Consider the following 11925-nt stretch of genomic DNA (forward strand, 5'->3'; position numbering starts at 1 on the left):
ACTATTCGAGAAAGAGATAGCAAGAGGAAAGGAAGTCAGGGAGAGAGTGCAAGTCGAGCAAGTGAGAAAGAGAAGGAAAGAAGCAGTTTTTTAAGCAATCATTTATTCAAAAGTCAAGAAGAGGAGAGTAGCTTAGAAGCAATCGTTGATGGAGGGCAGAGCACCATTGCAGTACTTCCAGGTGGACCATGCAGTCCAGCCCTGCTGACGCTGGATCTTCTGGGCGCAACGGACGGAGTTGGTGATGTCATCGGTCAACAGGGCGTTGCAGGAGAGGGCGCACTCGTTGTAGGAGAAGCGACCGTTGGCAGGCTGGCACCAGTAGTAGTTGTTGATCTGGAAGATACCGTAGTCGTTGGAGCCGTTGTAGTTCTCGGGGCCAACAACGCCGGTGCGGTAGGAGCTCTCGTGCTCGGCAATGCAGGTCCACTTGTTCAGCTGGTCACGGGGAACGCCCAAGTTGGACATCTCGCGGGCCAAGGAGCAACGGTCCATGGTGCGACCGAAAGCGGGAGCGGCAAAAGCCAGAGCAAGCAGAACGATGAAGGCCTTCATGTTTACAATTTTCAGAAACTGATGTTGAACCTTTCGACAATTCGGGCTTTTATAGTCAGCGAATATCTCTAAGTAGGCCCTATCTATGATATGGAAAAAAGACGAACGGCTCCTAATCAAATTTTTCGATGATTGCAATGAATAGCTAAGCTGATAATATATATATATATATAATATATATATATATATATGATAATATATATATTTATATATTTTATTCGACATATCTATTCGCCAATCAATAATAAAAATATATGCTTATTTAATAATTATTGATTATTGATTGCGTCTGGAAGCAAATATATATATATATATATAATATATTATATATATAATTTTATATCAATCATTTCATTTTGCTGAAAGTGTTTGCAAATTTAAGTTTACCGCCAAAGATTTGAACTCATACAGTTTTGAAGCCATAGGCTGCTTAATAACAAAGGTTACGATATGTGTGCGTGCGATAGGTAAGATATTATCGACACAATAGCAATACCGTATGCCAAATCATAGTTCTTTGGTTTATTTAGAATAAAGAACTGTGGGTTTTAAAATTAATGTCCATTTAAAACATATCGATTGTGTATTTTGCTCCCTGCTATGAAACTTTGTGAACTGAATGAACGATTCAAAAGAACAAAGCGCAGAGCGAACTTGTAATCAAGAGTGATTCTTTCTGTCGGACGCCTTATAGTTACTTTAATCATCAAGAAGCAAAGACGGATAGCAGTAAATTTGAAAAAGTGTGCAAAATAAAATAATTTAGTGTTGAATAAGCGGCAGCGAGATGTTTAATGGTTAGTTTAATTATCAATTTGCTACGTTTTGCAAAGTTGAAGTCCGACAACGAATATACCATTTGACAACTAAACACCATCACACAATCCCAATCAAATGAAAGAAAATTGAAAAGCATTGTCCCATATTGATTGACTGACACGTTAAGTTGAAACAGGGAAAGAACCAAAACATGCGACGATAAAAAGTGTAAGGCTGGCAAAACGGAAGGGCACAGCATTAATGTTGGCCAGCAACTTTTGCCCTTGTATATGTGTATTATATGCATAAAAATCACTGAGAGCACAAAGCATATTTTATCAGTTTATCTAGTTGAGTCACGGTTGAATCGGCGCAAAAAATGATGAGGGCGCACAGCAACGGCCGTCGCATTTACATACTCTATACAAAACCTGTGTCATAACGGTTTTAATAGGACGAATGTGACACACAAATGCAAATGAAAATAATTGCGGTAGTTAAGTGTTCTTAGAGATGAGATGAGCGCAATTCATTTTTGTTATTGTTTTTCTTTTTGTAATCGTTTCTAAGTTTTACCAGCTAATAATATTATTACCAAGTCGTTCGTGTCACGCGCCCTCCTCTAATTTACTAGCTTACATTGAAGCTTAGGTCAATACAATTAAATGGGGCATTATAGCTTGGCCTAATGGATTTATGCAACTAATTGCCATTATTTGTGTAGATCATCGGATGTTGTTATTGATTTGTTGGCAACATTGCATTGCTTTGCCCTGTCCCGTTCGCTCGTTCTCTGCTTCTCCCTTCCTCCTTTCTGTTAGTGAAAAATCTTCTACGTAATAAGCGCACATACCACAGCTAACAATTGACATTGCTAATACGTTTGTTTTCTGTAGATTCATCGCTTACCCACTCAAATCTCAAATCGCACTGACATTTTTGCCCTCATCTATATAACATCATAATCAAGAAAGATTCCAAAGTTCAAATACGCATCACATACCAGCTGATATATACGGAAGCCATGGCTTGGATGGCCTTTGGAGCACTCGCCTCTGGCTTTGGTATTTGCTTCTTTTATGTTATATGTTCGTTGCTCGTTATTATTGTTGTTGTTGTTGTTGCTGTTGTGCTGTCCTGTTTACCAATTGTTGCGTCTTAAGTGAAGCTTTGCTGTAGTTTTACTCAATAACTTTTTGCCTCTTTAACTTACAGTGCTGCAGCGCCTGCTGGGCGGAGATACTCCGCCGAATAAAGTTCTGGAAATTAAGAGCGAATCATTGGGCACTTTACAGGTTATGGCGAGGGATGATGCAATGGTTTTGTTTGCACCTCCCTACAACAGCAGCGATAAGCGCGCAGTATACGAGATTGTGCTGCAGCGACCCACCTCCGATTCGAACACCACCTCCTTTAGTCTCTATCGTTCGCCCGCACATCAGGAGGCCGAAGAAAAGTTCAATACCTTTATGCAGCGCCTGCCTGTCTTTGTAGGCATTGTCAAGGAAGTGAGTGACCATCACAACAACCAAATATCATCTTATTAATCATTGCCTGCTTTCAGTATTACAATGTGAATGGATTGCAAAAGGTTTGCGATGCGCTATCGGAGAATCCTTCATGGACGTTGGCCCATTTAGTTGCTTACTTCAATCTAATTGAATATATCAGCAATCCCAAGGTTCTGCAGTGTATCGATGTGGCAGATCATACTACGCTCATGTCGCCGTTTCAGCTGGCCATCAAACAGAGCCACATGGAAATGGTGAAACTGCTGTTGCCTCTTAGCAAAATCGAGCACTTGGACATAAATAGCAATTCGGTGTTTCACTATGCCGCCAGCACCACCAAAGAGATCATCAATGTGAGTTATGGTGCATCACTGGGTTAGCTCATTTTTCTATTATTCCTCTCTCAATGCAGCTGCTTACGGAGAACAGCACTGTGAATCTAAACCACCTCAATTCAGACGGTTGCACACCGTTGCATTTGGCCTGCTTGACGGACAAACCGGAGAATGTGAAGGCTTTGCTGCTCGCAGGCGCCGATGTCAACCTGAATGCCAAGAATATAAGTAAATTGTATAAGACATCGACTCCTACGTCGGTGGCCTCGTTCCTACGCACCAACGCCAGCAAGCTATACACCCAGGATATGAAATATGGTGGGACTCCATTGCACTGGTGTTCCTCTCGGGAAACTCTGCACGCTCTGATCATGGAAGGCTGCGATGTGAATGCCACCAACTTCGATGGGCGCACCGCTCTGCATGTTATGGTAGCACGTAATCGGTTCGAGTGTGTGGTTACACTTCTGGCACACGACGCAGACATAGACGTGCTGGACAATGAGGGAAATGCTGCTCTGCACATAGCCATCGAGAAAAAACTAGTGCCCATTGTCCAATGTCTGGTGGTCTTTGGCTGTGACATCAATCTGAAAAATACGGCAGGAAAGACGCCACGTCATATGGTTGGCAACGATGCCAGCGGCAGTAAAGATGATGAAATATTATACATATTGCATTCAGTGGGTGCCAAACGCTGCTCCGATTCGAATTCAAAGTGTCCGCCCGGTTGCAATTCCAAGGGATCCTACAATGGCATACCGCCCGAGGCGCCAGAATCTGTGGAGCAGAGAGAGCACATTGAAAACATGCTGGCAACCACTAGCCGTCAAATGGTCAGTGGTTTTCTAGGCGCAGCAGCCAATGGAGTGATGGAGAAACAGCAGCCTCCGCAGTGAGTATCACGAGGTAACTTATTCGTTGGGCACTTTTACTAGTAATTTATTGCTTCTCTACAGAATGCCTGTTGTCGTTGATACGGAGAAGGAGCAAAAGGGTCAGAGTATCATGGATGCTCTCTTGGGCATGTTTACCACTAAAGTGAATGCAGACGAGATGAAGAAGGAGAACTCATCAAGCAGCATAGCAAGTGTTGCAGCTACCCCGCCTAGTCCAGAACAGTTATCATCTCCCACATCGCCCATTGCTCCAGAAGTGGGCGATAAGCCATACGGACGTGGTCGTCTGCTATGCTTGGATGGCGGTGGCATACGCGGCCTAGTGCTCGTTCAAATGCTACTCGAGGTGGAGAAGCTATCGCGTACGCCCATCATACATATGTTCGATTGGATCGCCGGCACCAGCACTGGCGGCATCCTGGCTTTAGGTTTGGGCTGTGGCAAGACCATGCGGCAGTGCATGGGTCTCTATCTGCGCATGAAGGAGCAATGCTTTGTGGGCTCACGTCCTTACAATAGCGAATACTTCGAGGCAATACTTAAGGATAATTTGGGCGAGTTTAATGTCATGACAGATATAAAACATCCCAAGATTATGGTGACTGGTGTTATGGCAGATCGAAAGCCCGTCGATCTTCATCTGTTCCGTAACTATACCAGCGCCAGTGATATACTAGGCATTGTGACTTCCATAAGTAAGTGCAAGCTATGACTTTAATCACTTCATCTCTGAGCTTATTCACATTTCTACTAATGAACTTTGTTAGGTAATCGACGCATACCGCCGCCACAGCCTGAGGATCAGCTAGTGTGGCGTGCTGCACGTGCAACGGGAGCAGCTCCTTCATATTTCCGCGCATTTGGACGTTTCCTTGACGGCGGACTTATCGCCAATAATCCAACCCTAGATGCCATGACTGAAATCCATGAATATAACATGGCACTACGTAGTGCAGGACGAGAAGCTGAAGCTGTACCCGTCTCGGTGGTTGTTTCGCTTGGCACCGGTCACATACCTGTTACGGAACTAAAAGATATTGATGTATTCCGCCCGGAAAGTATCTGGGATACTGCTAAATTGGCCTACGGCATATCTACGATTGGTAATATCGCAGCCAAATCATAGATTATTGCAGCTTAGTAATTGATTCTCTTTTACTTACAGGTAATCTACTTGTTGACCAAGCCACTTGCTCGGATGGGCGCGTCGTTGATCGCGCCCGTGCCTGGTGCAGCACAATTGGCATACCCTACTTCAGGTTCAATCCACAGCTCAGCGAGGACATTGCCATGGACGAGAAGAACGATCAGAAGCTTATCAATATGCTGTGGCACACCAAAGCCTACATGCACACCAATCGCAACAAAATCATTGAGATGATCAATTTCTTGAAATAGCGCGTAAGACGGATTTAGATCGCAACAATTGGCTTTTAGCTTCAAAACTACATTTTCCCATTAGTGTGTATCAACTTTTTATGTTTTTACGACCATTTCCTAGCACCTATCCCCGCGGTCTAAATCACACACACACTATTAACACACTGACCCAGTCCAAATCAATTGCCAGAAACTTATAAACAAATAAAATCCTAAAATAGGATTTCATATGAGGCATCATTTGAACATTTGGAAATATTGTGTTATTGTTTAAGTAATCTAGAGATGTTGAACCTTGTGTCCAATATCTGTATTATTAATATGCGTATTTATTGAATGTATGTATCTGTTTTGCTAATTGAATTATATATTATATATTGTATATTTAAACATTCCGTGCCGCTTTGACAGCTAATTGAAACACATGAGCACGAATTTTGAATAAATGTTTTTGATGTAACATGGGATTTGATTTTTGTTTCATGAATAGGTCTTGGTTGAAGAGATTGTTACATATACATGAGCATATGTACTTTCTTGATTAAGACATTAATTAGTAAGCATTTTAAGATCAAGAATATCTTTAAAAATATTTAGTGTATTCAGATGGATTAATTTCATGAATAAACGCATTTACAAAGTGAAAGTGATATACATTTTGCTTGTCTTCTACCCAATGATTTATATTTATAATATATGTAATAAATAAAAATTAGATATAAATATTAAAATATTTTGCACCGGTTTAATTGGTTAACTGATAAAAAAATTAGGTATTTATGCGATATTCACGAAATGATGCAGCGTTGCCACCTGATACGCAAGCGCTGACAACACCAATCGCAATAAGTTGGCATCACCTCGCACAAAATGTAAACAGGAAAAAATCGAGAAAAATACAAACAATACAGACAAAAGTAAGAAGCGCGTGAAGAAAAAGATAAAAAAATTGATGTGTGTAAACGCGAAAGCAACGCAATAAATTTGTAAATAGAAACGCACGCACGCACCGACGACGGCCATGTCCAATGACCGTGTGGACACGGGCAAAGAAGTGCCAGTGCCAGTGGCAGTAGCAATTGAACAAGAGTCAGAACTGCCTAGTATAATGTCCATGCCCACGATGCCCGTATCGAAGGGGATTATGATAACACCGCCGCCACCAGTGATGCCACCAACGCCGACATCGTCGCCTAACACACACGGCGAATGGCCCAACCTGAATCCCAATGCGAACACATTCCAGCTGACCAGAGATAGCAGAGGTGGAGGTGGAGGAGGAGGAGGTGGCGGAGGAGGGGAGCGAGAACACTTTGCGCTACCCCATCTGCCGCCATTGCCGCTGAACGTTGACTATCTGCCGAGTTTGATACATCCGAGCACACTGCCATCGAGCAGCAAGAGCTTTAAGATGCGTCCTCGCATGAAGCGTTTAATGTACTGCAGCTACAACAACATATTGACCGAGTCAAACAATCGCAAACTGCGCACCGCCGCCTCCACCTGCAATATTGAACTGCTCAATCGGATTCTGGAGTCGGGCGGCAATCCGAATGCCGCCGACGAATTTAATCGTAGTCCATTGCATTTGGCTGCCTGCCGGGGCTATATACCCATTGTGCAACAGCTGTTGAAATATGGAGCTAATCCGAATGTGGTTGATTCACTCGGGAATACGCCGCTCCACTTGGCCGTCATTTCGGCTAGTTCAAATAACTTTAATGTAGTTGTACGAGTCCTGCTGCAGGGCGGCGCCAGCGTTCATATGTATGATCGGAGCGGCAAATCGCCGCTGGAGCTAGCGGAGGCTAAATTGCGGCTGCTGCGCAATCGCTACGATCATCCCACACCTGAGACAGCAACGATTCTGGAGGATATGTGCATGCTGACCACGCTTATATTGCGCTACATGGTCAAACAACAGCAGGAGCTGGAGGATCTGTCGGCGCTCGAGAAGCGGCTACAAAATCTCAGCACCAGCGATGATCAGGAGCAGGTCGTATCGCAGACGGCGGACGAGCTGCTCGCCAGCGTCGAACGTCTGTCCATCAACAACAAATAGAAGAAAAAAGCCAGGCTCAAATTCCGATGGGTAAGTGAAATAGATCAACAGACAGGGCTGCACTCATTCCGCTTCTATTTGATAACTGGTTTCTGTATCAAATAATTGGCTCAAGTAGCAGTTTTGCTGGCAAACAATATAACTATATTTAAACTATATACTATAACTTTATTTAAACTATATCCATTTAATTTCAGTTTATTTTACGTTTCCTAATTTGGCTGCCGTTGAGTTGCAGTTGGATTTGTTCGGCTTAACTCTGGATGCGCACTGGAGCTCGAGCATACAACTAACACTCACACACATACACAACACACACACACACATACATTGTTTCATGCGATCTTTTTTAATAAGTATTTCTTTTAAGTTTTCATTGTTTATGCAACAAACAAACAAAAAAACACACACCAGCAAACAAAATATGTTTACATTTTAAGCTTTACTTTTAGCGCGCCAAAACAAAATAAAATTTATGTAATAAAGATGCAATCCACAACACCTAAAGCAAAATCAAGCATTGCAATACATTAACTAAATGATTACAATAAAATTAAAGCAAAACAAAAATACAAAATAATTCGTTAAATATGCTATAAACTTCTTTAAAAATAATAAATTAAATAGAAAAACAGCAACTAACATTTAGCTTAAATTATTCAATATGAAATATCCGGGAAATGCTTTATTCTTGGAATGTTTACATGTATATATTTCAGCGATCTACTAATATATTGATTCTATAATCGGATAGTATCTGTCAAAAGTAAGAATAGAGGAAGGGCGTTGTTGTATTGTCGCTTCAAAGGCTACCTTACATTGATATATGTGGGTAAAAAACAAATAAATAAATATAAAGATATATATATATATATATATTTATTTATATACATATGCTTATGTATATATACATATGTAAATGTGTATGTGTGGTTCTAGATAAATGTACTTCCTATGATTCCAAGAAAACATAGGCTATCGAAATTATCGAACAGCTGTTCTGATTGTCAGCACTGCTAAAATAAGAGTGACCATCAATTTACATTGAATGGTTGCTGCGCTGTGCTTTTTGCCATTAATCGAATGACAATTGGGTATATTTATAATAGACCATAAACAAGCGCAATAACAAAATGAGCGCTTTCCGATAAATATTATCTCACAGCTTGACTTTTGCATATTTTTATTCTAAGGTTGGCGCTCTTAACGGATTATTTTAAATCCGAAATAATTCATTAATATAATTGGGTATGAAAAAGTATTTACAGTCACGTAGATGAGAATAAGAATAACAAATTGCAAATGAAAGTTATCACTTAATTTCAAAATAGTTTTCATAGAAAAAGTCTAGTATGCAGTAGAAGTTGTGTCTATAAATTAGGGCTGATGAACTACAACTAAAAATTGAAAACTGAAAACTAAATTTTTACGTTATTCTTAACAATATGGACATGAAAGAAGTGCCAAAAGCTTTGGGAGAGATGGCATCACCCAGTAGGAAAGAAAGGGAAGAAAGGAAGAAGCGCGAAGAGAAAAAGCGTGATAAGGAAAAGCAAGATATGGATAGGAATATGGAACCGGGTAAGGATTAGCTTAGATACATGAACAAATATATTTATGATTATATATCATTATTAATAACTAATTTTCCACTGTTAAAAGATGAATGGATGGATGCAAGCCGTGCAGCAAGTGGTATTGAAGTGTTGTCCTCTTTAGATAAAATATATGTGTCCCAGAAATTGATGCCATTTGATGTTTACACAAATAAATATTTTACTTTTAAGATTAAAAATGAACAGGGAAAGAATGTGTTTGCGGCTCGAGAGCGCCCGTCGTGTCTTGCATATCTTTTAAGTAGGTCGCATCCATTTACTATTGACCTTGCGGATAGCGCAGGAAATATGATAATGATGTTAGATCATCCTTTTGTTTTCGATATTATGCCCTGCATTACCTGCTGTGAATCGTACATGAATGTTTATGCACCACCTGGGAATTATATTGGCAGAATGATGAAGGTGATTTCATACAAATACTCAGAGTATGTTATTCAAGACGCAGATGGCTCAGATGCTCTTTACGTTGACGGTCCTACAGTTCTAGGAGATATAGCGAAGGTCAACATGACGGTCTGTATTTATATTTATATATAAAATATATTTGTGGACAATGCTCATCTACGGTATAGATATGGGACTTGAATGACCGCCTGATCGGAAAAATAACCAAAGAATTTCCAGTATTATTATCTCTTTTTACGCAGTCATCCTTTTTTGTCGCTACGTTCCCTGTTGGATTAAGTGTGAAACTTAAAGCTTTAATCCTCGCTGGCATTTTCTTGGTGGTAAGTCTCTGTTATCAAAAAAGTTATATATATCTATATCTCTATTTTACTGGACAGATGATCGCCGGTATGTAAACAAAATCTATTTGTAATATTTGCGTATTTTGTAAGTATTTGAACTATTTTAAAAATGTATTTATTATTCAAGTTATTTATTTGCATTTATGTATGTACAAGAGTTGGGAATGTATGTGCACAATGATTTTATTTATCTCTGTCCTTGAAATTTGAATATAAAATTAGCCAAGCTTGGTGGGATGCGCAGATTAAGTATTAATTATTTAGTTGTTCTTAGCAAAGTACTTTGTTTTTTCTTCCGGATTGGGCACGATCTGCAAACACATCAATGAAATAAATAAAACTACAAATTGTGTTAAATACAATTAGTTACCGTATCAGCGCCTGGCTTCCAGCCAGCTGGGCAAACCTCGCCGTGGGTATCGGTGTACTGGAAGGCCTGTACTAGACGTATCGTCTCATCCACTGATCGACCAACGGGTAGATCATTCATTGTGATCTGGCGCAAGACGCCACGCTGATCAATGATGAAGAGGCCACGTAGAGTATGGCCAACTTCCTCAAGATAAACACCATAGTCCTTGCTTATTTTATGCGTCAAGTCGGAGAGTAGAGGAATTTTCACATTACCCAAGCCGCCCTCTTTTCTCGGCGTATTTATCCACGCCAAATGTGTGAAGTGCGAATCAACGCTGGCAGCAATCACTTCCGTATTGATTTTGCGGAATTCAGCGATACGATCCGAGAAGGCAATTATTTCCGTAGGACAAACAAATGTGCTACATACGATTGAAAAGTGTATATGCTAAGCATAGTTTTTTAAATAAACAAGAGCATAGCTTACAAGTCTAATGGGTAGAAGAGCAGCACAACATATTTTCCCAGATATTGTGAGAGCGAGAGCTGCACGATCTCCTTGTTAACCACAGCGGTGGCCTCAAACTGTGGCGCAGGCTTGGAGACTGAAATATAAAGCATTTAGTATGCTAAGAAATAAATGCATACAAATATGGTCACTTACTAACAGCCTTTGTGTACTGTAATTGATGGTCACCCTTGGGCTCCCCGGCGGGATACACTGAGCCACCAGCAAATGAATAACAGGAGTCATTATCATCGGCTTTGGCAACTGTTGAAGCCAATAGCAGCATGAGAGCCCAACAGCCGTAGGTAAACATAGTGGTGCTGAATGTTGCTGAACTGTAAGGAGAGAACATATTTATATACATTTATATATATATATATATACATATAAAATTCATTAAATTTAATGCAGCTCGACACGCTATGCTTTCGGCTTTAGCTACACCCACTTACAGACACACACACAGACGGACTTACACAGGGAGAAACACAAGAACGCACACAAACGCACTTTACAGCCACGCAGTCAAATTTTATGGCTCCGCAAGAAGCAACCACAACTAAATAATTATCAATTGTGCAATTGAAAGGGGGTAGAGGCTCAACTAGTGATAAGCGCTATCACTATTATTGAATGGTACAATATTTTTTGTAGTTTGTCTATCGAAATTTAAACTGAACTGAAATGAAAGTAAAATCACGAGCATATGCGATGCGTTGCGTTTCGTTACGATTGTAAATATAGCATATTGTATTTCCGCATTCAATCCTTTTTGATATATTCGGAGAGTTTACACAGATGTTACCTTCTATATATATAAGGAAAATAACTTTAGCTTGAATTGTTGTTGTTGATTTAGCAAACACAGCGCACGAGCAACACTTTGCCGGTTAGAGATGTGCCGATTAAGAAATATCGCACATTTCACGATTTAGTAAAACACGAATGGTTCAGATGAACCTATACATGTTAAAATTACATCCTTTTTGTTTTCATCTACCTTGAACATCAGACGAACATGTTCAGCACCGGATTGATTTGATAAGAGCTTCCTCAATTTTTGTTCCTTTTTAATTAATTGTGTTTTTTCAATTGATACTTGTATCATTATGAACAAATCGACTGCGCGGTAGCTCATTTTGTCTTTTGAGTCCGCGTTTTTCAAATATGATATTTCATTGCGTGAAGTATTAT

General features: G+C 40.3%; 5 protein-coding genes across 8 annotated transcripts; 3 read left to right on the forward strand and 2 right to left on the reverse strand.

The window, feature by feature from the left end:
* Window positions 1–83: 83 nt before the first annotated feature.
* LOC115482986 (lysozyme A/C-like) lies at window positions 84–592 on the reverse strand. The gene has a single exon (XM_030223612.1). The coding sequence runs from the start codon at window positions 553–555 to the stop codon at window positions 133–135; it is 423 nt and encodes a 140-aa protein (XP_030079472.1). The 5' UTR covers window positions 556–592; the 3' UTR covers window positions 84–132.
* A 619-nt stretch (window positions 593–1211) lies between these two features.
* LOC111598208 (85/88 kDa calcium-independent phospholipase A2) lies at window positions 1212–5899 on the forward strand. Of its 2 annotated transcripts, XM_023313345.2 has the most exons (8): window positions 1212–1352; window positions 2211–2378; window positions 2530–2822; window positions 2879–3178; window positions 3238–4055; window positions 4120–4754; window positions 4827–5162; window positions 5225–5899. In XM_023313345.2, exons 2-8 carry the CDS (start codon window positions 2339–2341, stop codon window positions 5455–5457), a joined length of 2655 nt encoding a protein of 884 aa, XP_023169113.2. In that variant the 5' UTR covers window positions 1212–1352; window positions 2211–2338; the 3' UTR covers window positions 5458–5899. The 2 variants fall into 2 exon arrangements, with proteins under 2 accessions (XP_023169113.2, XP_023169114.2); XM_023313346.2 differs by lacking the exon at window positions 2211–2378.
* Window positions 5900–6259: 360 nt separating this feature from the next.
* On the forward strand, window positions 6260–8059 carry LOC111598205 (ankyrin repeat domain-containing protein 54). Its single transcript, XM_023313339.2, has 2 exons — window positions 6260–7531; window positions 7699–8059. The coding sequence occupies exon 1, from the start codon at window positions 6461–6463 to the stop codon at window positions 7499–7501; it is 1041 nt and encodes a 346-aa protein (XP_023169107.1). The 5' UTR covers window positions 6260–6460; the 3' UTR covers window positions 7502–7531; window positions 7699–8059.
* A 754-nt stretch (window positions 8060–8813) lies between these two features.
* Window positions 8814–10107, forward strand: LOC115482985 (phospholipid scramblase 1-like). The gene is made up of 5 exons (XM_030223611.1): window positions 8814–9082; window positions 9164–9633; window positions 9693–9848; window positions 9906–9954; window positions 10026–10107. The coding sequence occupies exons 1-4, from the start codon at window positions 8947–8949 to the stop codon at window positions 9921–9923; spliced, it is 780 nt and encodes a 259-aa protein (XP_030079471.1). The 5' UTR covers window positions 8814–8946; the 3' UTR covers window positions 9924–9954; window positions 10026–10107.
* On the reverse strand, window positions 10026–11630 carry LOC111598204 (peroxiredoxin-2). 3 transcript variants are annotated; one of them, XM_023313337.2, is made up of 5 exons: window positions 11537–11630; window positions 10888–11066; window positions 10711–10828; window positions 10240–10645; window positions 10026–10180 (listed from the first exon to the last, which is right to left on the reverse strand). In XM_023313337.2, the coding sequence occupies exons 2-5, from the start codon at window positions 11042–11044 to the stop codon at window positions 10130–10132; spliced, it is 732 nt and encodes a 243-aa protein (XP_023169105.1). In that variant the 5' UTR covers window positions 11045–11066; window positions 11537–11630; the 3' UTR covers window positions 10026–10129. The 3 variants fall into 3 exon arrangements, with proteins under 3 accessions (XP_023169105.1, XP_023169104.1, XP_023169106.1); XM_023313336.2 differs by lacking the exon at window positions 11537–11630 and adding an exon at window positions 11208–11432; XM_023313338.2 differs by lacking the exon at window positions 11537–11630 and adding an exon at window positions 11184–11206.
* Window positions 11631–11925: the final 295 nt, after the last annotated feature.

Source organism: Drosophila hydei, unplaced genomic scaffold (genome assembly GCF_003285905.1).
Source record: "Drosophila hydei strain 15085-1641.00,03,60 unplaced genomic scaffold, DhydRS2 tig00000243-arrow-arrow-pilon, whole genome shotgun sequence".
NCBI classification, from domain to species: domain Eukaryota; kingdom Metazoa; phylum Arthropoda; class Insecta; order Diptera; family Drosophilidae; genus Drosophila; species Drosophila hydei.

What these genes read in the sequence shown, in the direction of transcription:
- LOC111598204 (XM_023313337.2), bottom strand. Translation starts at nt 11,044, where the DNA reads ATGTTTACCTACGGCTGTTGGGCTCTCATGCTGCTATTGGCTTCAACA. An exon ending in ACAGTACACAAAGGCTGTTA is followed by an intron (nt 10,829 to 10,887) that starts GTAAGTGACCAT and finishes TTTATATTTCAG; the next exon opens with TCTCCAAGCCTGCGCCACAG. An exon ending in CTCTTCTACCCATTAGACTT is followed by an intron (nt 10,646 to 10,710) that starts GTAAGCTATGCT and finishes AATCGTATGTAG; the next exon opens with CACATTTGTTTGTCCTACGG.
- LOC115482985 (XM_030223611.1), top strand. Translation starts at nt 8,947, where the DNA reads ATGGACATGAAAGAAGTGCCAAAAGCTTTGGGAGAGATGGCATCACCC. An exon ending in GGATAGGAATATGGAACCGG is followed by an intron (nt 9,083 to 9,163) that starts GTAAGGATTAGC and finishes CACTGTTAAAAG; the next exon opens with ATGAATGGATGGATGCAAGC. An exon ending in TAGCGAAGGTCAACATGACG is followed by an intron (nt 9,634 to 9,692) that starts GTCTGTATTTAT and finishes TCTACGGTATAG; the next exon opens with ATATGGGACTTGAATGACCG.
- LOC111598208 (XM_023313345.2), top strand. Translation starts at nt 2,339, where the DNA reads ATGGCTTGGATGGCCTTTGGAGCACTCGCCTCTGGCTTTG. An exon ending in CCACCAAAGAGATCATCAAT is followed by an intron (nt 3,179 to 3,237) that starts GTGAGTTATGGT and finishes CTCTCAATGCAG; the next exon opens with CTGCTTACGGAGAACAGCAC. An exon ending in AGGCATTGTGACTTCCATAA is followed by an intron (nt 4,755 to 4,826) that starts GTAAGTGCAAGC and finishes GAACTTTGTTAG; the next exon opens with GTAATCGACGCATACCGCCG.
- LOC111598205 (XM_023313339.2), top strand. Translation starts at nt 6,461, where the DNA reads ATGTCCAATGACCGTGTGGACACGGGCAAAGAAGTGCCAGTGCCAGTG.
- LOC115482986 (XM_030223612.1), bottom strand. Translation starts at nt 555, where the DNA reads ATGAAGGCCTTCATCGTTCTGCTTGCTCTGGCTTTTGCCGCTCCCGCT.